Genomic DNA, 25,676 nt, shown 5'->3' with positions numbered 1-25,676 from the left:
AATTTGAAGTACTCACCAACTATCTCTATAAAAATTGTTGGGGAAGTACTGCAGGATTCTGAAATATGGATATTTGGATAGGGTACATACTAGTTTCTAAATGAAGTTTTGACCCGACTTCGGCAGGTCCTATAGTTTTGGAGCTATGGACCTTTAAAGCTCATTTTTTCATGTTTTCGGCAGCGTATAACTCCGAAAGGAAGGATTTGTGTACCCAGGTTGGTTTATACTTTTTGTCTTATCTTGGTGTCAGAAATCAACTCCCAAACGTTTTCGGTATTGTTTTGAAACACCCTGTATAACTTCTTGATTCTTATGATACTCCAGGACATAATATTAATAATCATATGCCATCCTCAAAATTTTATTAAGTTTACACTGGATATATATTTTTTTTTCAAGAGCGTACTTAATTATTTTCTGTGTTTGGCCTTGTTTCAATTAAGCTCATTTTGCTTAGCAAGATCAATTTTTAGTAACTATACCTAGGAGATTAGTAAAATCAGTATAATGAAGACTCCTTTCATTTTCTTACAAATGGGGTAATACATTGCTGGACGTTAAAAATGAATTCTAAGAAGGAAATTTTAGTTTTACTCTACATTTGCAGAATGTGTGGAGTATGAATATGCAGTAAAATGCTAATAGTTAACAGTTAGGTTAATAAATGACAATAGCTCTACTGCCTCTTTCATGATGGCAAGAGATGTCGCTGGCATGCACCCAATTTGCAGACGAGCCGAAGGCTTGGTATCAGGAATCGGAGAGAGTCCAGAGAGGCACAGTTCAGTAGTGTATTAAAGTTGGCGTAATGTGTTTGTCTCTAAACGGCGGTACAATGCCTCGCCGTTGCATGCGACAATATCAGTATGTTTGCGCCTTTGATCGGGAAGAATTATGGCATATCATAATTCTGGATTGTCCTTCCGCGACAATAATGACCGTGTTGGGCGGATGCAGCTACAATAATGCAGGTATGGCTTCAGGAAGGCAATACACAACAAAGTGCAGGCTTCCAATGGTCGTGACTACCACGAAGCAAGAGGACAGACTCCTAGTGCATAAGATTATAGTGGATCGAATACCCATATCCTGAACACTGATGCACGAATTGGGAATAGCAGAGTGACAAGTGCCACTGCATAAACGCCGCAAATATAAAGTAAAGTAGAATGGCCCGACATACCAGTTTTTTCGGATGAATTTTATTCTGCCTGCAAACATCATTATGGCATCATCTCTAGAGGTACCATGGCAAAAGATTGCTTTACGTCTGCATTCTGCATCGCCACCAATGTTTGACACCAGGAGCTACAATATGAGGTACCATTGGATTCTACGCTGACGTGTAATATACATTGATAAGTCTTTGATCACCCAACGGGTTACCGATGATATAATTGATACAATTGTGGTCCCTTTAACGCAGACTCGCATGAAACTAATTTCCAACAAGGTAACGCACGCCTGCATATAGCATGCAACGTCCCACACTTTTTGAACGGAATATTATTCCAGTTATTCCTTGGCCGGCGCATTTATCTGACCATTCGTCGATTGAACACGTTTGGTTCTATGATGGGAAATGACTCCCAAATTTTCATCTAATTCAGTTGATAAGCTTTGGGAACGTGTAACATACACATGACTTGCCGTATTCCAAGATCTCATCCTCTCTATCGTCTCGTCATGTTACAGATGTTCTAGACGCACATAGTTGACTTGCGTGGTGCTTTCTGCAAAGTTCTCGCGGTCCTGCTACGCGTCACACAGAGTGATATGTATGTCATTTTACATTTGTATAGGGCCTATTTTAAGCTATAAGTTCTCCATACTTAGAGCATGTTTTTTTTTTTTTTCCTTTTCATTGTTTCACTTGAAATATTTAGCAGCGTACTATAAATGAATTGACTAAAAGTTTTTTTTTTTTTTTTTTTAATACACGAATATTATACTCCATAACCTTAACAGTATATTTTATGATTGATTGGGTTCTGCACTAGTACTGCCGTTTTCTCACCGTTTCAAAATAACGGAGAAACAAACAACACTTCCAAAGTTTGGACTACATAACAGTCTAGTACTTACGAAATGTCATAAAACAATCTAATCAGTGTTTTTTGAGTTATTATTTATGACTTATTTATGGCCGAGTCAATTATGATATAATGTAGTCAAAACCTGTATACCAAAGACATGCTTTTATCTTTATGAGTGCAGTGGATTGTCCACTACGTCATTATGCAAGAGTAACGTTATAAAGGATTGAGTCAAGTACATTCGCCATTAACAGTTTCAAAGAAAGTGTACGTTATCAAAAGTCATATTTTCGATTTCAGACTTCCTAGGTAAGGAAAGCATATGCCGATATATGGATCACATTTATTTTCATGAAGATATACAGTATTTCTTTAACTGATCATCTTTGGCCTATTTATCCATTAGAAGTTTTATATATATATATATATATATATATATATATATATATATATATATATATATATATATATATAACGGAGATTTAAACAAGAATAACAATACCTTTTACTGGAACATTTCTGTGTTGACGCAATACATTACTATTGTAACTTTTACGTAGGTTTGTTTCCGACGGATTGTATTTCCAGCAACAGTGAGCTGGGGTCCCCCCAATAATCCGATTTGAAAGGTGGGTTTTGGGGAGAAATGTGATGATTTATGTCCGATTGCCACAAAGGAAAGTGAGATGAAATTGATGTCCCCCCATAATAAGCCTCAAATCTGTCCGCCTCCCAATTTTGAAGACAACTCCTCCCCTGATCCTCCACAGCATTGTTTTCCAAATTCATAAATATTTTGAACATCGCTTAAAAAAAAGAGATTATTGGAACGGTCTTACCCGTTCCCCCCCCCCCCCCCCCAATGTTGAAGACAGATTTGCGCCGCTGCTTACAAAGCCTTTCATTATGAAACTAGCAAGACGACAGTACACGCTATTATTAATGAAATACCTACAATTATACAATACAACCACATACAATTATAATTAACTCTAAAGCTGTATTTTGAATTAATTATGTAATGTATTTCCCTTGTGATGCATGATGGCTCAGTGGTAGAGCGCTTATTTCTTGTGCGTGGGGTCCCGGATTCGATCCCCGGCCAAGTAAGTTTGTGGTGGACAACATCATGTCTGTAGGTATTCTCGGAGTACTCGCGTTTCCTTCCACAATCTCATTCCACCAATTGTTCCATCATCATTCACTTTCATTAAGAAGCCTCATCACTGCGAATTTAAATTACCGCTAATTTTACAGTAATTATGTGATATCTTCAAATAGATAAAAGATAATCGAAAAGTGGAACAAGACCTCCCTAGACAATATTATTCTGCGAGAGATGCCGTTATCATGACTCATTTATCTGCTTTCGATTTCCAGACATTTAGAAAGTCAGCATTTATTTTCGCGTTTCTAAATAACTGCAAACGGGAAGCTACTAGGTGACTCGTGATAACGGTACGTCATGCAAAATAACATCGTCTAGGGAGGTCTTGATCCACTTTTCGATTATTTTTTATCTATTTGAAGATATCACATAATTACTGTAAAATTAGCGGTATTTTAATTTCGCAGTGATAGAGACTCTTAATCATCCGTCATCCTTAGCCTGACAGACATAATCATGAAAGATTTTCTTAGAACACTAAATAAATTTAAAAAAAAAATATTTCTCGCTATCTCTTATCGTTTTGACTCTATGTACAGTCATGTCCAAAATGATTGTCGCATATCTATAACTATCTTCTTGTAAGAATGTAATTTGATAATGACTTTGCAGGGTATTTTTAATACTGATACTGTGTGTATAATCGGGAAATTTATATTCGGGGTAAATTTCATAGGAAAAGAATTATCTATATATTAAAATGCTACAATATCAATTCAGAGCGACCGAGCTCTAACTTATAACCTTAGCTTTCAAACCTTTGACTTACGGTTATTTGTGATTTCATGTTTATAACAAAGACAAATATTTTTAAAAGAGTGTATTTTAAATAAATTACCTAAAGAAATATTTTTCAGAAAATTTTTATCCTTTTAAATTATTGTTCGAAGGCCTTTGCCTTTAATAAGCCTTCTCCGAAATAAATGCAAATGAACTGTGCTGCCATCTTTGGAGCTCTTTTAATTTACGCGTATATGTATGTGGCCAATCCTTTCGACAATGAGATCTCTGAAACTACAGGCTCTAGAAAGATGACGTTTTCACTGATCGATTGCAAATTTCATGTAGATTGTCCAGTTCTAATTGAATATTTAAAAAACATAGGCACTATTGCTTTATTTTAATTTTTTCGCCCGACTTTTTGCTCATAATTGCCGACTTTTACTTTGCTGTTTTTCGCACTTGCTTATAATTGCCGACTTTTGCTCATAATTGCCGACTTTTACTTTGCTTTTTTCGCGCTTGCTCATAATTGGCGACATTTGCTCATAGTTGCCGAATTTTACTTTGCTTTTTTCGCACTTGCTCATAATTGCCGACTTTTTGCTCATAATTGCCGACTTTTGCTCATAATTGCCGACTTTTACTTTACTTTTTTCGCACTCACTCACACTTGCCCATCTTTACTTGACTTTTTTCCACATGTATAAATGGGTTAGTAAGGGGGACCATGTCCCCCTCTCCGGCCGCTTTTTAGTGCCATTCGTTTGATCATTCCTCTCACGCGCACGTGTCTGACTCGTGTCTGACCCGCGCGTGTTTTGCGGGTAAGCGGTCTTACAGGAGATGGAAGAGATGGAAGAACCTCGCAGCAAGTGTGGGCGAGATCTTTAAAGGGAACCTACTTTAGACAGGGGCGACCTCGTCCGTCATTCCCTACCCCAGTCCGTACTGCCTCCGTGACACCAGATACCACAGTAGTCTTACTATCACCGACAAGTACACGTGGCATACACCTCCATATAATGTGTCTGTTCCCAGAAATAGTACATTTGTCTCATTATAAGCAGGGGCTCCTCTGTATGACGGCAACTAATCCATCCATCACCGACATAGTTTAGCTTCTCGCTCCCGTTAAAATTAAGCGTGGACGGACTTGTTTACATGACGATAACTGCGCCCTCTATCACCTCCACAATTTACCGTATGCTTTCTTTTGTTGAATTTCATTAGTTTACAGTTATGTGGTGATTTCTTTTTCTTAATTTGATTGTTTTCGCTCACAGTTGTGTACTTTCCAGATGAGGTATATATATATATATATATATATATATCTTCTCTTGAGAGTGCAACAAATGTCTTATGTGGAATGTTCCATATGCTCATAATTGCCGACTTTTTTCGTTTGCTCATAATTGCCGACTTTACCTTTTCCCACTCGCTCACACTTGCCGATCTTTACTTCTTTTCACATACGTAAAAGTGTTAGCAAGGGGAACATGGTTCTCATGATAGGCAGGGTTTTTTCTATATGACGGCAACTAAGCCATCCATCACCGACATGGCTTACCTTCTCGCTTCCGTTAAACTTAAGCGTGGACGGATTTGGTTAAGTGACGGTAACTGCGCCCTCCATCACCGCCATAATTTACCGTATGCTTTCTTTTCTTGAACTTCATTAGCTTTCAGTTATGTTCTGTTTTCTTTTTTAATTTGCTTACTTTCGCTCACAGTTGTTGTGTACTTTCCAGACGATGTGTATACATAACACAATGTTATATATCTCCTCTTGAGAGTACAACAAGTGTCTTATCAAACTTTTATGTTCTTTTTATTTTTATTTAATTCTCCCATTTGGAATATTCCATATGCTCATAATTACTGACTTTTTTTTCATTTGCTCATAATTGCCGACTTTACCTTTTCCCACTCGCTCACACTTGCCGATCTTTACTTCTTTTCACATACATAAAAGTGTTAGCAAGAGGATCATGGGCCTCACGATAGGCTGGGGTTTCTCTATATGATGGCAACTAAGCCATCCATCACCGACATGGTTTACCTTCTCGCTCTCGTTAAACTTAAGCGTGGATGGACTTGTTTACATGACGGTAACTGCGCCCTCCATCACCGCCACAATTTACCGTATGCTTTCTTTTGTTGAACTTCATTAGCTTACACTTATGTGGTGATTTCGTTTTAAATTTGGTTGTTTTATCTCACAGTTGTGAGCTTTTATCGACTCACATTTCCAGACGATATGTGTATCTTCTCTTGAGAGTACAACAAAGGTCTTATCACAACGTTTTCTTTTTAATTTTTACCACATATTTTTAAGTATGATAATGGTTTATTTATTTCGAACTTCACAGCTCTGTATTTCAATTTGGAACTTTTACCTACCTCTTCATTCATTTGCTGTGTTCTTCCCTTAGAAGTATTTAATTTTATTAAATTATTTATTTATTTAATCTCGTTGAGAAAAATTCGTGTTCACAGAAAGAAATTCTTCTTTCACTACCGTGGAGGCACACGCCAACACCGCGTTTTATCGGATTTCTGCCGTTCCTTCCCATATACTTTGCTGTTGCTATAGTGAGCACGAAGTCCCATGAAATTTTAACCTATCTGCTACGATTATGCACCGGACCGGAAAGATGCAATAAACCTATCTTTTCTTTCGAGGGAGGGGGGGGGGGAGTTGTGAGAAAAAACATGGATGAGTTTTTATGTATATTCCGTGTCACTCCGGTTAAATATTTTTTTATTTCTATACATAGTGGTTTGCCATGGTTTGGGTTGAAATTTCACTCCTGTAGTTAGAACAGTTTTGTTAAAAACGTGACTTGCAATAACAGCAATTTCAAACGTGAGCGAAAAGTAAAAATATTGGAATTTGTTTATTTCTGTATCAGCCACCTCGTGGCTAAGCCGTTAATATATGCGCTTCTGGCGTTAGGGATCCGAGTTTTATTTTCCGGCAAACAGCCTGGGTGGTTCGCCTCCCGTATTAAGCCAAATTTCAACTTTCTTGCAAATATTTATTATTATGATTATTATTATTATCTATCTATCTATTAAAATGCTACAATAGCAATTAAAAGTGCTTTTTTTTTTTGTCGTCTACCCGGTTACAGGGTTGCACCCTTTCTTCGGGGCTTTAAAAGCGCCCGAGCTCCAACGTATAACTATGGCTTTGAAATCTTTCATTTACGGTCATGAGTGATTTCACGTTTACCAGAGACAAACATTTTAAGTACGACTACTTTAAATAAATAAGTTAAATTTATCTTTTTCATAAAGTTTGTGATATAAAATTGTTTTTCAAAGCCTATGTATTTTAATAAGCCTTCTCTAAAATCTATTCACATGAATTGTGCTTCTGTCTTCCGAGTTCTTTTAAACTATATGTTGTGGAAATTTATGTTTCTGGGCAATCCTTTCGACAATGATATCTCGGAAACTACAGGCTCTAGAAAGATGACGTTTTCATTGATCGATTGGAAATTTTCCGTAGATTGTCCACTTCTAATCGAATATTTTAGAAACATGGCCGTTATTTCTTTATTACATTACGCATGGAAGCGCATGGAAGCGTTGAAATAAAAATAAACTAAAGCACAATATCCTACGCGTAATACATTCCAACACCACGCTGTTGTATACAAGGGTTGCATATGTATTAGGCGTTTATTTCATGGCCAAATAATAATGAAAAAGGGACGATAAGCATTTCTCGTTTAATCAGTAAAATAAATCTTTATTTTTGGGGCGATTTGCCCAATGAACACCATATATAGCTGCGATTATAATTAATTGCGTCTGTAATGTATTTGCTTATTACATACTGCATGGAAAAAGAAAGAAAACACTGGTAATGCATGATTTAGAAACTCCAACCAGAAGTAGACTCAACTCTTGCAAACGGTGCGAAATATTGAGGTCCCCTTTATGATACGCCTTGCCTTTTTTTTCTTTCTTTTGTAATCAAGACTTTTTTCACTTGTGTCTGTAAATGGACATGTACAGATGTGAGGAATGAGAAGGATATTTATTCTCATATGCGAATGATGCGCTGTGTAGAGAGCGCAGGTTCAGCTAGTAAATACGAAAATTAGAGTGAGTAAAACAAAATGTTGCTAAATGGACAAGAAAGTTTTATTTTCGTTTTATTGTTCTTATTTAATGCTCTTTTGACATGAAATTTCCCACATACATGTCTTTGCCGATTATACATATACTAACATTATAAGAAATACCGGGCTAATTTATTATCAAATTATATTCCTACAACAACATATTTATAGACATGCGACAATAATTTTGGACATGAGTGTACGTCAATATTTAAACCGAGTGTTATCACTTCCATTTTATTAGAGCGTTAAGGATGGAGATGAAATTAATTCTTTAGTGTACGCGCCTTTAGCGTAGAAGATCCGGGTTCGATTCCCGGCAAAAGCTCATGTGGTTCACTTTAGATACCACCTTAAAATCTACGTCCATGAGTTATAGGCTGAAAGGAACGCTAAACTAAAAAATTGAAAAATCAATCAATCAAGTATACTCTTGGAACGCTTAGTCGATTGTACGAAACCGTTTCTTGGTATTGCTATAGTGTTCAACGTTAAAAAACCTAAAATGGTTGATTTCTATCCCTTGCAGTTTGAATAAACCAACTTGATTTTTTACCCTCTACATTCTGGCCGAAATTGATGAAGATCCGTCAAGTGATTCTTGAGATTTCTATGTCTCTCGGACGAACGAGATCAAAGACACACATAAACGGATACATAAAATAGTTTTGGTAAACCAAATCCATTAATTATGCCATGAAGCCAAGCAGCATAACGCATGAGATACTTTTTGCAACTTTTAAAGCTAACAAAATTAACAAAAGTTATAGATAAGAAGAAAATTACGACGTATCCCTGCACTAAAATATTCTGCAACAAAATACGTTGATTCTAAACACAATTGTAAATTTTCCCGATCAATTAAGATTTAAAAAAAATCAATTACTCTTTGGGAAGTGACTTACTCGTAATAATAACATAATTTACGGGTATAAGAAAAAAAGTTATTATAGATTTATTTAAAACGAGATATTTTTCCATATTAAAATTTCCCTTCATTTCTATTCAACATAAGGTATCCGACTCCTAGGAGTACATGGTAATACTAATTGTAACATATGGTAGTTGCAATAAATGTACAGGGTGACCCAAAATTAGGTATACAATCCCGTACTGATCAACTCATTATTTTTTATATAATTTCTTATTGTTATCCATCAGCTACACTTAGTTTCTTTAATTATTTGTTCTTAAGGTCTTTGTACTTATATCTTAAGCTCGAAACAGCCGAAACAAATAAACCTATAAGCTAGAAAGTTATACTTGATCAATGCAGGGGTGTATATCTACTTTCGGCTGTACAGGTAGGCCTATACAGGGGTGTATACCTACTGTATAGTACGACCCTTCTCTTTATTTTGGTAGTTACTTATAATTGAATTAAAGATATTGTAAATCTGGGAGAACAGCTTGAATGTAGAAATATCGTTAGAGGAACGCGAAAAATCGAATACCACTTGTCTAGTGCATATTTCTTTGATGTGAAAAAAAAAACACATTTTCTCAATGAAAAATCTAATAAAACAGTACTTCATTCCGCTACAAAAACAGCTCTCTTCAGCAAATCAAAATTTCTAAAACCTCAAAAATCATTTCAAAATTCGAATTGTATTTATTTATCATTTATTGCGGATACAAGATTACTCTTGATATGACCAAGGGGCCGCGGTGGCTCAGTGGTAGAGCGTTCACCTCTGGTGCTTGGGGTCCCGTGTTCGATTCCTGCCCCCGCCAAGTGAACTTTGTGGTAGACAAACACCGCGTGCGTGGGTTTCCTCGGGGTTCTCCCGTTTCCTCCCACTTTCTTCATTCCACCATTTCATTCATTACTCATCATCACCGTCTCCTTTAGCCTAACCGGCATAACGGTGGGACGTAAAACTCAATTTCATTTCTTGACATGACCACTCGAAAGCAACAAGCGCTACAGTAGATGGAGCCTCGGAACAAGCACTGTTTTACCGATCTGTTTGACTTCTACTGCCATCTATGAGTCAGAACTTGAACCTCTAGCACCCACTACCCTAACTGTGCAATAACAATTTGCGGTGAAATATCTGTGTATTACTTTTTATTCATTTATTTAGTTTTTAAGTTGGAGAAAATTCACAATCTCATGCTCGACGAATCTCAACATCAAACAATAGGTGTAATTTCCGAGGCTCAAACCAAACACGAAAAAATTGTACAAAAGTTACTCTGAAACATTTTCTTATTGTTGGAAGTAGGCCTAGCTGTAATTCAATATCTATGACCAATCTAAACTCCAAACAATATTGTAAATGTGACACTTGCCACAGGGGCGGATCCAGAGGGGGATCGCCTTCCCCCAAGAAGAGGAAACTTTCTTATTTTATATATAAATAAAACCCATCCCAGAGTTTGGAGCTCTTAAAAGTAGCTCTAAGTAGCAATATTACAACCCACCGCCCCCCCAGAAGTCCGCCCTTGATCCGCCCCTGACTTGTCATTGACTAATTTTAACCACAAGTAGTGGGGATGGCTGAGAGGCCTCAAAGAAAATTACGCCATATTACATCACAATCATACATAACAAAAAAAAAAAAAAAAAATCATGGAACATTCATTATTTTCTTATCACATTACGTATTCACGGAAACTTCCAACTTGGGTGTGAATTTACTCCGTTTAACACCTTATCTTTGACCGATGTTAGTCTCAACATTAAAGATGATTAGAAAGCTCTAAGCAAAATACTGTATACATATACAATACACAGGGTAGAACCATTAATTTTGATACCCCGTTGTAACTTTTAATAAGAAACGCTGCAATATTGCATCATGCAAATATTGACAGAGGAACATTGTTTGACATACTCTGTGATATCAGAAGGTTAACACTGTTGCCAACTCAACATATATTTATATTTTTTATGAATAGCACTATCTCAGGTTATTACATATTTCAAATCTACATATAAAAGGAAAACATACAATACCACATTCGTCCTGCAGTGTTGTAAACTCAAGACAATACAGTATCTCAAAATCCATATTTTGTTGGCTTCTACAGCAGTAATAGTGCAAACGAGACATATGAAGCAAGAGATATTGGAAGTATTTTAGTGTCTAACACTCATAGATTTCAAACAAATACAAAGTTACAAGGGATTGAAAATTTGACCTTTTCTCCAAAAGCCTTTATTTCGAAGAACTGCCTGCACAACTACGTCATTCATTTACATAGATAATTTTCAATAGATGTGAAAATCACAATGTCGTTTACAGCAATTTGATATCTTAAACCGTTCTGGAGATATGATGAAAATTGTTAAAATTTGCATCATTGACTAAAATTACGTAATTTCAAGAATTTATTGCAATTACACCTACCAAAAATCATTGTTGTAATGTTATAAATGCTAAACAATCACAAAAATGTTTCCATAAATAGCTATGCCATTTAAAGCAATATATGAAATTCTATATTTTTTTTCCGTCTCCCAAATGGGTTGAAATATCAAATTGCTGTTAACAAAATTATCATCTTTATGTCTATTGAAAATCATGCACGTAATTGGATGTTATACTCATCTCAACACTGTTTCGAAATGAAAGTCTTTTGAAAAAAGTCAAACTTTCTGTTCCTTGAAAATTTGTTTCTACTTGTTTGAAAAATGAAAAAGAAATGAAATCTTTCAGTTTATCGTCCTACGATTGTGCCCGTTAGGCTAAGGCAGACGGATGATTAAGGCAAATAAATGATGAAGGAAAATTTATGGAATGAGAATTTGGGATAAAACGGAAGTATCTCGAGATAACCCATGGACATGACGTTGTCCAACACAAACCTACTTGGCCGGGGATCTACTTGTTCGAAATACGTCATATGATGACCGTAGTATTCGACATTAAGGTAATTTGGATGAATAATAAATACCCTATCCATCTAAGCGAGCTTCCATCATTCACCACTGCATACATTCAAATGTATCATTACAATTGATTCATGCATACATCTTTAATGATAGTTCTGTAAAAATTAAGTTAAACCAGGGATGAATTGAGAGGGAATAAGAAGGTTTTCCTTTCTTACGATATAAACTTATTTCGAGTAAATTTTGAATCAATAAGATAATATACAAGCAAAAATATATAAGAAAAAAATCTACCCTTTCTCTGAAAGCTTCATATCTCCCCCCCCCCCTCCGGCAGTCCGCTGGTTGAAAAAGATCTCTACAATATTTAACAAATTCGAGATTCGAGCACAATAACATTTTCAAAAGTTATTAGGCCTTCGATAAAGAATTACGCGTTATATACATGATTTTCCCAGTCACATACATTGTTGGATATAAATCGTTTCGAGATAGGAGGAGATAATTCATTCCCAAAATAACAATTAAGAAAAGAAATTCGACATTAACTCTTGTAAGATTATTCTGATTTTCATGAAACATCGCAGTGTTTTTTTCTTTCTGGTCGCAGAATAACTAGGCCTACTCATACTTGGAATTGAAATTGGTTTAAAGTAAACGAATGAATTCTCCACTTTCCAACTCAAACTAATTACGGCATTACTATAGTTAATTTCTTCTATGCGTGTATAGATGTATGTATGGGTTGTTTAGAAAAAAAAAAGTGAGCATTGTGTCATTCTTGTTTCGCAGAGGTGGCTTTTGAGGGAAGTCACTTCGGTAAAAAAAAAAAAAAAAAAAAAAAGGACCATTTATCGTTTCAAACTAAGGGAAGAAACCAGTAATTTTAATCTTTACTGATATTCCTCAAGAGGCGTCACTATAATTCAAAATTCTGAAAAAATAATTGTGCTGTATATATACATACTTTAACCCGGGGTATCAAATCATATTAATTTCATTAAAGGCATTCGCTATAAAGTGCTCATAGGATAGCACTGTATATGTTGGCTAACCAAGCATAATTGATATTTTGCATAATCCCGCCGCTCCCCATACGATGGCACTTTTTCAGTGTATTACAGAATGGTGATTTTTGAGCTAGATAGATCTTCGTCCTTGGGACTTATTGGAGAAGTCAGTGTGGCGTGTAAGCTAAAATATTTGGAGAATCCTGCTCAAGACTATTACCGATCACTTATGTTTTTGCCTTAAAATCCACAATATAAGCATTGGCGGATGTAGAAGATAAAAATTTTGGTTGCCAAATGGAAGCCATACTAACATTATGATAGGTATATCATGAGTTTAGTATAAATTTTCAAAAATATATAAATAATAGCTCAAATTAGTTTTGTCACTCAAAAACTGGGGGCCTAGACCTCCCGGCTCAGGGCTAGATCCGCATTTGAATACAAGAACACTATTTCTGTATTAACTTTGGTGATTGTGAGCACAAACCATTTTTTAAGGGGAATCCATAAGAGCTTAGCACGAGAAGCGAAAATACTGCATTCTACGTTATGATCCAGACATGAGGACTTTGTTTTATTTATTCTGATCTTATTTTCCTTCTATCTTAACTTGTGTTTGCAGCACACGAATTAAACAGTTTATTGTGCCTATTGTTTGTATAATCATTTACTGCTTAAAGAAGTTTGAGATACAATCCGCGAGAACACATTGCATCAAAGTACAACAGCAATAGGAAAGAAAATTGAAGGAAGTGGAACACAGACCATACTTGACAGTACTAACCCAGTATTTGTCAGTGGCGGATCCTGGGAAGGGGGGATCGGGGCAATCCCCCCAGAAGAGGTAAGTTTTTTTTTTTTAAATTTTATATATAAATAAAACCAATCCCAGAGTTTGAAGCTCTTTAAAAGTAGCTCTAAGTATCAGTATTGCAATCCACCCCCCCAGAAGTCCGTCCTGGATTCGCCCCTGGCATTTGCATGATAAAACAGGAAAATATTAGAAAAACCTTATGCTGAAGCTCAAATAGCACATAATATTCATGAGGATGTTCAACAGATTCCATTAGTGTTGCCCGCGAGATGAGAGATTTCTGGTCTCGTCTTGAACACGAGACGAGAAATGTCTCTCGAAATTCAAGGAGAGAAACACGAAAATTGTCGTTTCGGTTTCGAGGCGAGATTAGAAATTTCACTAGCGTCGTGGGTAACACTAGTTCTCCCACATTTTAGATAGCAAATACTATTTTAGTGTTCTTTGATTCATAGCATGGGCGCTCGCAGCGGGAGGCAAGGACGGATAATCGCGTTCGGTTCTTCGAAATAAACGTCAAAAGGGGAAGCGGTGGATCAGTGGTAGAGCGTTCACCTCTAGTGCATGGGGTCTTTGGTTCGATTCCAGCTTGCGCCAAGTAAACTTTGCGGTGGACAAATACCGTGTGCGTGGGATTTCTCGGGGTTCTCTCGTTTCCTCTCACTTTCTTCATTCCACCATTTCATTCATTTCTCATCTTGACCTTCTCCTTTAGTCAATAGCCGGTATATCTGTGTGAAACTTAAAGATTTCATTTCATTTCATAAATGTCAATACTTATTGAGACGTGTGGAGACTTCTACAAAATTATAGAAAACCTTATTTCTCACCTCGTTTCGTCTTGTGGGCAAAACTGGATTCCATACATATCCTGGGGCATTCAAGCTTGCAGTAGATAGTTTGAAGATAAATAAATTTTCCATGGGATTATCTTTGGATTTCAATGGCATGTGCTTGTCACGGAGCAATTTTTGGATGCCCGAAGTCAGCCCATGAAAACTCAGAAATGTCTCTCTCGAAGTCAAGTTTCCGGGATATAAGGTCTTATCTCGATTTTCATAGAATATATATCCGAGACGCCCACTAGCGAAGATATGATACGCCGGGACTATCCAAGTGGCGCCTCTGTGCTATATGGAAGTAGCCATACACTGGATTAGAACCAGAGACCTCCTGATTTCAAACACGCCATTCATGATCCTATGATTGCTTAGTTTTACAGTTATTTCCACAGTTTACAGTCTCTGCTTACTTACTGATAGTGCGAAGCGTCATTGCGTTATATCTAAAAAAATATATATATTAAATCGCAGGAGTAATTGAATATCTTTGACGCCATAATTACTTAAGCCTTAAGCTACGTGATATCCTATATCCTGATTTTCAATTTAGGAACCTTACTCCACTTTAGACACACGTTTTCCACTTTTAAATGCTGTACATATTTTTTGAACCAGGAAAGAGAATCTGACCATTCTACCTACATTCTTATGACTTAGTGCTTTAGCTGTTTTAGATAATTAGTAGCTAAGTTTTCCTGTTGCGACAAAAGGAATTTTTCATTGTTTTTTAAAAGCAAATTTTAAATATAAGTAGACGCTGATTTAAAACATAGTTAATCAGCCATTTCATTGCTTACTTTTTGCCTTGAATTAATATTTAACAGGTGTGTTTGTCCCATATATATTCAATAAATGTATATTACAAAAAAATCACTAAGAACAAATTCCAATTTAAAGACCTATAATTCCTGATGCAGAAACCTGCGCACCATAATATTTCATATACGCACATACTAAGCTAATCAAGGTCTAAAAATTTGGTCAAGATAGAATTAGCTTCATTCATCGTGTAGACTTTTTTGTTTGGAATTTTTAAAGTCCAAACCCTAAATTTGATGACTTATAACTTGAGAATCAGAAGTTTTTACACCATAATATTCCTACCGCCATGCCAAGTTTAGTCAACATTGGATCCCTTTAATAGATCACGTACGGTACGATTATATACTATCCTCTGTGATTTGATTATTTTCAAAACAAAAGTTAAATAAAGACCGAAAAGAAGTCTTAGAAACATTCTTAGGCCAAAATACTCAGAGTTGACAAAATTAGAAGAACAACGTAATAACAGTACAATATATCAGCAACCAACCTTCGACTAGCTGGAATCTCCATCCCCCACACCTCATAATATGCTCGACCTACTTCCTCACACCTCTAATTTCATTTCAGAGATTCGGAGATATGAAAATTTTGCTATAATAATTATTTAACCCCCGCCCATTTTCTTCCCGTTTTTCTTATCTTTCATAGACGCTGAAACACGTCTTTAGTTATTTTAAATTAAAAGACTAAATACCAATTTCCATGTCTCTAATCTTCAGGAATTTCTAGATATGGTAATCTTATTTTAATAATTGTAACCCTACCCCTTTTTCTTCCCGCGTTTTTTCTCTTCCAGGGATAATATTAAAAAATCGTTGAAACACACTTTTATTTATTTTAAATGAAAAATCTAAATACCGTATTTCATGTCTCTAACTATAAGGGATTTCGAGATACGGTCATTTTGTTATCCATCCTAAGGAAAACACCAGAAAACGTTGAAACACGTCTTTAATTAAAATGTCTCTACTCTGAAGGGATTTCGAAAAATAGCCATGTTATTTTTAATAATTGCAAACCTTTTATCTTCCCGCCTTTTTCTTCCTTTCTAAAGACAAATGTTAACAAGGCACTGAAACACGTCGTAATTATTTTAAATACCAATTCTCATGTTTCTAACAAAGTTTGGTATATGGACTGATCATTTAAAATAATTAGACACGTCTTTTAGCTTTTTTTTTTTTTTTTCGAATTTGACCCAGAAGGGAAGAAAAAGGAGTGAGAAGGAAAGGAGGCGTGAATTACAATTGTTGTTATAAAACGTACATACTTTTTAATCTCTTAAGGTTAGAGACGTAAAATTCGGTATTTGAATTTCTCATTTAAAATAATTAGGCACGTGATTCACAGCCTCTTCATATTTGTCATAGGAGGGAAGAAAAAGGGTGGGATACAATTATTATAATTGGATGGCTATACCTCGAAGTTCGTTAAGATTTGAGATATGAAATCAATTTTCAGATAGCCATCTGGAACTACGACCGTTTTCTTTTCTCCTCTTGTAGGGGAAATATCAAGCATTCTGAAACACGTCTCTAATTGCTTTTCATTAAAAGCTTAAATACCAAATTTCATGTGTCTAATCTTAACGGATTTTGAGATCTGGTCATATTATTTTAACAATTGGAACTCCATTCTGTTTATCTACCCATCTATTTCTTTATAGATGACAGAAATATTAAATACTTACTATAAATGAAAAAGCTGAATATTAGATTTCATATCTCAAATCTTAACAAATTTCCAGGTATAGCCATCCAATTATATCAATTGTAGCCCACCCTTTTTCTTCCCTTCTATGACAAATATGAAGAAGTGGTGAAACATGTGTCTAATTATTTTAAATGAGAAATTCAAATACCGAATTTTACGTCTCTAACCCTAAAAGATTAAAAAGTATGTACGTCTTATAACAATTAGGAGTAAGTTGGAATACTGTTGTGTTCTTTGGGATCCTATTCATAAATTATGGCAAATAACCTCGTAGAACGAGTCCAATTTAAATTTTGGAACATCTTTATTTCAAATTGTATCGTATATCAGCAACTAAAAATAAGATCTCTTACTCTTCTCTTTTACTTAAATTTAATATGCACTCTCTTTACTGTAGACGTTTCCTTATTCAACAAACACATTTGTACCAGACAGTAAACTCAGTGACAGATAATTGTAATTTATTCCAATATCTTAATTTCAATATACCAAAATTATCGTTGCGTAAGAATTTAGTATTTAACATAATGAGATCTCATATTACAATCCACCAGGAGTCATTCATAGTTAGAGCTTGTAAAAATTTCAATCACCTGGTTAATCAGATTTGGATCTTGACTTCTGTTATCCTATTTCTGTTGGTATTTGGTATTTTAAATCCTATTTGGTATTTTATCCTATCCTATCCTATTTGGTATTTTAAAAAATAATACTTTGAAAAGACGTTATGTATGGAATAATTAAGAAGTGTTATCTTTATGAATGTTGAACCTATATTGGAGACAAATTTTCATTTTTCATATTTTTCATTTTTTAAAATTTATACTACTAATATTTTAATTTTGTTTTTATTATTTAACTTGTATTTTTCTTTCTTTACATGTATCTTTTTCTTTCTTTCAGTATATAGATATATATGTATTTCATATGTAATTATATGTGTATACCTATGTTCCTCTGTAAATGGAGTTTGGCTCTGTAGAGGACTATTATAAATAAATAAATAAATAAATGTAATTCCGCCCCTTTTCCTTCTCACTCCATTTCCTTCCCTTCTAGGTCAAATATTTTTAAAAAAGCTGAAAGATGTATCTAATTACTTTAAAATCAGTCAATATACTAAACTTTGTCTTTAGCTTCCAGAGATTCCAAGATATAGACATTTTAAAATTATAATTTGCACCCCTAACCGTGGAATTTTCAAAATTCCTTCATTAGTGGGACATCATAAATCCTATACCCTGTCCAAATTTCCAGTTTGTAGCTTAAACGGTTTTTCCTGGTAGTTGATCAATCAGCAAGACAGTCAATCAGAATTTCTTCTTTTATATAATATATGGATCACGAAATAAATGAAATGAAATGAATTTGAGTTTTACGACCCATGGCTATGCCTGCTAGGCTAAAGGAGACGGTGATGATGAGAAATGAATGAAATGGTGGAACGAAGAAAGTGGGAGGAAACGGAATAACCCCGAGAAAACCCACGCACACGGTACACCAAACATGTTTGTCTACCACAAACCTCACTTGGCGCAAGCTGGGATCGAACCAAGGCTCGATTATGAAATAGAACATCATAAATAAGTTCAGAACAGTCACAAACATTATTTGGAACACTAATATGCTACATAACACAGTTTAACTGCATACTTTTAATTTTTAAGTAAACTAACGATCCACTGCTGTATTGTCTGCATTTATGCCTTTTTAATTCCACGTTTTTATGCTGTAAGCTATGTTAAATAACGCGAATATTTCGCTGCATTAAGCTTTTTACATGGCACAGATTAAATTAAAAGCTTTGGTTTTTTAAATTAATATTTTCTGCATATCAAACAGATTTGTATGTTTATTTTGTTAATAATAGCTTATCTAATTTCGGAAACTCCCAATCATTCCTTTAACTGTGATATTGTGATATACTCGTACAAAAAAAAAAAAAAAAAAAAAAAAAAAAGTGAGAAAATTGACATTCTATTGTTCAATAGTTTTTAAAACTTATGTCCAGCTTATTTTACGAGAAATTTCAGCACATTAATTTGTTTTCGATATATTAATATTTTGACTCAATTCTTTACAGAGTTCGCACAGAAGTCCATATGCAAGTCAAATGATAAAATCAAAACACAGTGTCCCAGGCGGTTTGAGGAATCTTCCGTAGATTTGACTATAATTATCACAGTTATCAGATACGCTTGCAGAAAGTGTCTTTACGAAGTCACTGAAAATTATATATATATATATATATATATATATAGCTGTACGGTTAAATTGCACTTGGTATCACAACCAAACACTATCTTCGCTTTTTTTCCCGACACTATGAAACTTACCGATAGAACTGACTCCATTGTAGTTTGGTGTAAGCTTAACAGTTACAGAAACTAATAATATTTGGTAAGACCACTCAACACAAAAGTACTTCAATAAATGACATACAGATTATTTTTAACTCGTTCTTTATACAAGGTATTTACTCGTTTTTGACCAATTGCAAATTGTCTCCCGGTCATGTACATCTCCCCTCCTTCTCTTCTCTTCTTCCCCTCTAATTTCCTGTCTCATATTTCTTCAATTTTCTGAAACATTTTTATATTTCTTCTTCGCAGAAAATACTTCTCTTAACCCTTCCTCCCTTCCCCCCGTGAGCATTTTCCTTTCCAGGAGGTCGTAAACGAAAAAGATTAAAACCTTCAAAAACGATTAGTACAGGAAACTACACATATTGTAAAAGTACGCATCACGCTGCATGCGTACCAAGTGACTTAAAGCAATGTTGCCATAACCGTAGAATGATATAGTACTAAAGATATTTCATCTTAAGATCCAATGAGATATTTTCTCCTTTCCTTCAAAATTGTCTAAGAACAAAACTGATTTTTCGTCTCACTCATAATCGATTCATGAACTTTTTTAAACACGGTGGTGACCGTAACTGTCGGTTGAAACATGCTAGTAAGACACTCTTGCCACCAGGACTTTAGTTCTTGGAGCTTGCTTTCATTGTCAGCAGATGGTAGCTAGTAAGTATCATTTTGAAGCCGTATAATATCAGTTATGGCGGCACTTAGTGAAGGTGGCTGCCAATTCATCCCTTTGTGCATGTTGTTTTAATTTTGGAGTAAATAAACTTTAATATTGTAAGATATTTAACGTTTTCTGTTGAATTGAAGTTTACGATTTACAATTTTAGTACAATAGATACAAATTTCTAATTGATAGGATAATAATACTATTGTTAAGTAGATGGATACTAGAGGTCACCACTGATCAGAAATGGTAGTAATTTAATCAGGTACTGATCTGAATTTTTCTAAAATAGGAGTTTCATTTGGTTAAATTATTTTGCCAGTTTTTTATGGCCGTGAACAATTATGCGCTATTTCTCTGAATCAGTGTTTCAAAATATTACTAGGGTAAACCGAGGTATTCACGAACACTGGGGTAATGCCGAGTACCCAAGTTTACGTCCAAGGAATTTTGTTAGAAAACAGATGATTTTGCTGCACGCTAACGGAGAGACCTGGATAAGTGTAGCATAAATTTGGTGACAGTCAGTTGAATGGATTACCAGGAAGAAGTTTTGTTATTTTTGTCAATTCACTTACAACGTTGGTTCAACAATCTAGGCAAGGTAAGTTGGTTCTTATCTTATCTATATTGTTACAGATAAGGCTTATATATTCCCCTATATTTGAGCATTAGTTCTTTGTAATTTTACTAGCCTATATGCAGTCAACAATTAGTTTCAACTTTAACAATATAATAGCGTCTCATGGGAAAAGCGAGGCAGAATGTTTACCATTACCCCCGAGTGTTCAGGATTAATCCATGGTGTGAAATAAATTATGAAAAATTTTTAAATTTTTTTATTGTTGGAAAGTAAGTAATAAGTTAATGAAATTGGTTTGGAAAATAGATCATATCTTGATAATAAGCGTTATTAGCTTTATTAATTAGAATAGTTCGCTATATTTATTATTTTAGACCATTAGTAGCCTACTTCGTTATTCTATAGTCAGTAACCCTATTTTAGATATCTGATTCTTCATCATAGGCTGCTATAAAGAGTTTCTTCTTGTAGGTAAAGAATGAGTGGATGAATATGCATGCATGTACATAACTACATGTATTTGTAACGGAATTATCGTTAGCTCAATTCTAGCTTAGCTTAGATTACATCTAAGCTTACACGATATCCTTTATATAGTCCTACCTAGCTTTTATTTGTAACTAGCAGCGTTCACCCCGCTTCGCTGCGGTCACCCCGGAACGCAATAAACTTTGTTACTTAGATAATTTTTACTTTTTCGCTTTCAAGTGATATGATAAAAACCATAGAAGATTGCAGTAAATGTTAACATTATATCGCCTGTCATTTATGTTAACCCGCCCCGCTTCGCTGCGGTCACCCCGGAAGTTTTCGCTTTCAAGTGATATGATAAAAACCATAGTAGATTGCAGTAAATGTTAACATTATATCGCCTGTCATTTATGTTAACCCGCCGAGTTACACGGTCATGCGGGTTGCATATAAATACGTTTATTTTTACCTATGATGAACTAACAAAGGATTTGTACGTTATGGACACTTGAATGGTCAATTATCTCAAGATACTGGTAATTAAAAATTAAAGTGATATGATAAAAACCATCTAGGGTCCAAATCCTAATAACCCCCCAAAAATAAAAGAAATTGGTTCAGCCGTATTAGCGTGATGAGGTAACAAAGGATTTGTGCGTTCTCTTTTATATATATAGATAGTTTCAAAGATGATGAGGTCTGGTCATGTTTCCCATTAACTTGAGTTATGTTCGTAATTATAATTCTTATTAAAGATTTAAATACAAAATTACATTATATTTTTAATGTATTTTAATGCATTTCGCTTTTTTTCGTAAAGGAACGTTTAAAGTAGACAGTATGTTCGGGATTACCATGACAACTGGGGCAATCCCGAACATAGGTACATTTGTAAAATATCCCACTGTTTTGTTGAAAAATGTTACTGTTGACTTTCCTCTGCACTTTAGTAAACAGAAAAAAAAACCCTCCAAGCTTTCTATACCCAAGAAATATTCATTTTATCTCCAAAAACAAAAGTTATTTATAATCAAAGCTTAAATGTTCGTGGATACGTACTCCGGTCTCCCCTATAAACAAATAATAAATATTCAAGAAATTAATAATAATAATAATAATTATATATATTCCCTCCATCAGGTCTCGAAAACGACATCGATAATTTGTTTGAAGACATGAATGAAAAATATTACGTCCTTGAAGAACAATCTAAAGCTGGATTCCCAGTTCTCTATTTAGTGACAGTAATTCTGAGAGTGCAGCTGAAGTACTGAGACAAATTAGAAAAGTATTTACAGACTTAGTACTGGCACACATGCATCTCCAGGTAGAGCACCATCAACATCATCCGGTAGTGTTACAGATGATTGAATAGTTAATAACATCGGGAACAGAAAATGACACCTCAATCAATGGAGGGATAATCATAAGGAAACGAAATTTCTGTACAAGAAAATAATAAACTTATGTTGCCACAAGTGTTTAAGAAAGTTCAAAACATCAAACAAAATATGCATCATCCGGAGGTGTGCAAACTGTAGCATTAGTAAGAAACAAGTTTTTACTCTATGAAAGTGCAGCATCTGCCAAGTGAAATGGTGAATGACTGAAATGGTGGAATGAAGAAAGCGGAAGGTAACGAAACAGATTCGAGGAAACCTACGTATGGAGTGTCTGTTCACCACAAAGCCCAATTTGCACGAGTTGGGATAAAACTTGGTACATTACTTATCAAAAGTGACTGTTCAACCATTGAGCCACCGCAGTTCAACTACTTCCAAAAGTTTATCCAGAAACTGTAGATAGTGGCGCGATGGTAACCCAGGCTCACACACCTTTCACTGAAGAATCAAAAACTTGAACACTAATTGGGTGTGTTTTCGATGCTGCACTTGCCAAAGTAAATAAATAAAAGTTGTGAATTTTAACAAAAATTGAGTTTCTGTGCTGAAAAGAGTTCATAACATCAACGGGAACTATTGTACATACACAAAAATTGTTGCCTTAGGGAGGAGGAATTAAAATGTGAGAGTTCTGAACTAGGATACTATTTTTTAAAGAATATGCCTTGCTCAAGAGTCGCATCAATAGTAGTTTCATTTATCTTACCTTCGAGTCGACGGCGGTTGTTCAACTCAGGAGGGACAAAGTCCTCCCTGAAGAATGCCTGGAAGCAGACCTGTAGGTAGGCGTAGCCACGGGGGGCTCAGTACCCACGTCTGTGAAGTTGTCCCGCCCACCTAATGAATTTTTCTTTTTCTTATCTACATCGTTAGTTTATCGTTAGTTTACGTTAGTTTTGCTAAAATTATCGTTAGTTTCGAAAAAATAAAATTTTTATTCAACAAATAAATGGGCAGGCCAACTTCACGGTTCCCCACCCACAAACGAATTTCAAAAGCTTTTCATACCACATCGTTAGTTTATCGTTAGTTTACGTTAGTTTTGCTAAAACTATCGTTAGTTTCGCAAAATAACGATTTTAGTCGAGAAATAAAGTTTCCCACCAACTGTGAATTAGCCCGCCCATATTGAATTCTCATAAAATTCCAATTCAAATCGTTAGTTTATCGTTAGTTTACGTTAGTTTTGCTAAAACTATCGTTAGTTTAGCAAAAATAACGATTTTATTCAAGAAATAAAGTTTCCCGCCAACTGTGAATTAACCCGCCCTATTGAATTCTCATAAAATTCCAATTCAAATCGTTAGTTTATCGTTAGTTGACGTTAGTTTTACTAAAACTATCGTTAGTTTTGCAAAAATAACGATTTTGTTCAAGAAATAAATGGGCAGGTCAACTTCACGGTTCCCCACCCGCAAATGAATTTCAAATTTTTTTTCTATCACATCGTTAGTTTATCGTTAGTTTACATTAGTTTTGCTAAAACTATGGTTAGTTTCGCAAAAATAACGATTTTATTCGAGAAATAAAGTTTCCCGCCATCTGTGAATTTGCCCACCCATATTGAATTCTCATAAAATTCCAACTCATATCGTTAGTTTATGTTAGTTTTGCTAAAACTATCGTTAGTTTCGCAAAAATAACGATTTTATTCAAGAAATAAAGTTTCCCGCCAACTGTGAATTAGCCCGCCCATATTGAATTCTCATAAACTTCCAACTCACATCGTTAGTTTATCGTTAGTTGACGTTAGTTTTACTAAAACTATCGTTACTTTCGCAAAAATAACGATTTTATTCAAGTTTTGCGAAAATAAAGATTTTATTCGAGAAATAAATGGACAGGCCAACACGGTTCCCCACCCGCAAATGAATTTCAAAACTTTTTTCTATCACATCGTTAGTTTATCGTTAGTTTACGTTAGTTTTGCTAAAACTATCGTTAGTTTCGCTAAAATAACGATTTCATTCGAAAAATAAAGTTTCCCGCCAACTGTGAACTAGCCCGCCCATATTGAGTTCTCATAAAGTTCCAACTCTTATCATTAGTTTATCGTTAGTTTACGTTAGTTGTGCTAAAATAAACGTTTGTTTTGCAAAAATAACGATTTTACTCGGGAAATAAAAGTTCCCGCCAAATGTAAACACAATTACATAGCAGGCATACGCCTATCATGTTTCCTCAGGTATGTGAGAATGTGTCCAGTATGTGCCTTATATACTTCTTACGTATGCCTGTTATGTAAATGTGCTGTTAGGGTTTACATTTGGCGAAAACTTTTATTTGTCGAGTAAAATCGTGATTTTTCCAAAACAAACGTTAAATTTAGCAAAACTAACGTAAACTAACGATATGAGTTGGAAGTTTAAGGGAATTCAATATGGATTGGCTAATTCACAGTTGGCGGGAAACATTATTTCTTGAATAAAATCGTATTTCTTGCGAAACCAACGATAGTTTTAGCAAAACTAACGTAAACCAACGATAAGCTAACGATATGAGTTGGAATTTTATGAGAATTCAATATGAGCGGGCTAATTCACAGTTGGCGGGAAACTTTATTTCTTGAATAAAATCGTTATTTTTGCGAAACTAACGATAGTTTTAGCAAAAGTAACGTAAACTAACGATAAACTAACGATATGAGTTGGAATTTTATGAGAATTCAATATGAGCGGGCTAATTCACAGTTGGCGGGAAACTTTATTTCTCGAATAAAATCGTTATTTTTGCGAAACTAACGATAGTTTTAGCAAAAGTAACGTAAACTAACGATAAACTAACGATGTGATAGAAAATGTTTTGAAATTCATTTGCGGGTGGGAAACCGTGAAGGTGGCCTGCTCATTTATTTCTCTACTAAATCTGGTGTTTGGGGTCCCGGGTTCGATCCCAGCCCCAGCCAAGTGAACTTTGTGGTGGACAAACACCGTGTGCGTGGGTTTCCTCGGAGTTCCCCGTTTCCTCCCACTTTCTTCATTCCACCATTTCGTTCATCACTTATCATCACCGTCTCCTTTAGCCCTAACCGGCATAACCGTGGGACGTAAAACAAAGATTTCATTTCATTTTCAT

At 35.1% G+C, this 25,676-nt stretch overlaps 1 protein-coding gene and 1 long non-coding RNA gene across 2 annotated transcripts in view; one reads left to right on the top strand and one right to left on the bottom strand.

Annotated features, from left to right (window-relative positions):
* Positions 1-19,582, bottom strand: part of LOC145686310 (uncharacterized) — a 29,685-nt gene extending 10,103 nt beyond the window's left edge. Inside the window, exon 1 of the mRNA XM_081759465.1 lies at positions 19,448-19,582. Within this exon, the coding sequence (XP_081615591.1) occupies positions 19,448-19,465 (18 nt within the window). The 5' untranslated portion in view covers positions 19,466-19,582. The remainder of the gene's footprint in view (positions 1-19,447) is intronic.
* The window catches only part of LOC145686313 (uncharacterized), a 150,921-nt gene extending 130,179 nt beyond the window's left edge, over positions 1-20,742 (top strand). The window contains exon 3 of the long non-coding RNA XR_014131586.1: positions 20,530-20,742. This is a non-coding gene — a long non-coding RNA (uncharacterized LOC145686313). The remainder of the gene's footprint in view (positions 1-20,529) is intronic.
* Positions 20,743-25,676: the final 4,934 nt, after the last annotated feature.

This window comes from Thermobia domestica, chromosome 1, assembly GCF_964235325.1.
Source record: "Thermobia domestica chromosome 1, izTheDome1.hap1.1, whole genome shotgun sequence".
Lineage (NCBI taxonomy): Eukaryota > Metazoa > Arthropoda > Insecta > Zygentoma > Lepismatidae > Thermobia > Thermobia domestica.
Note: the sequence above shows the minus strand (reverse complement) of the source record. Positions and strands in the feature narration are given on the sequence as shown.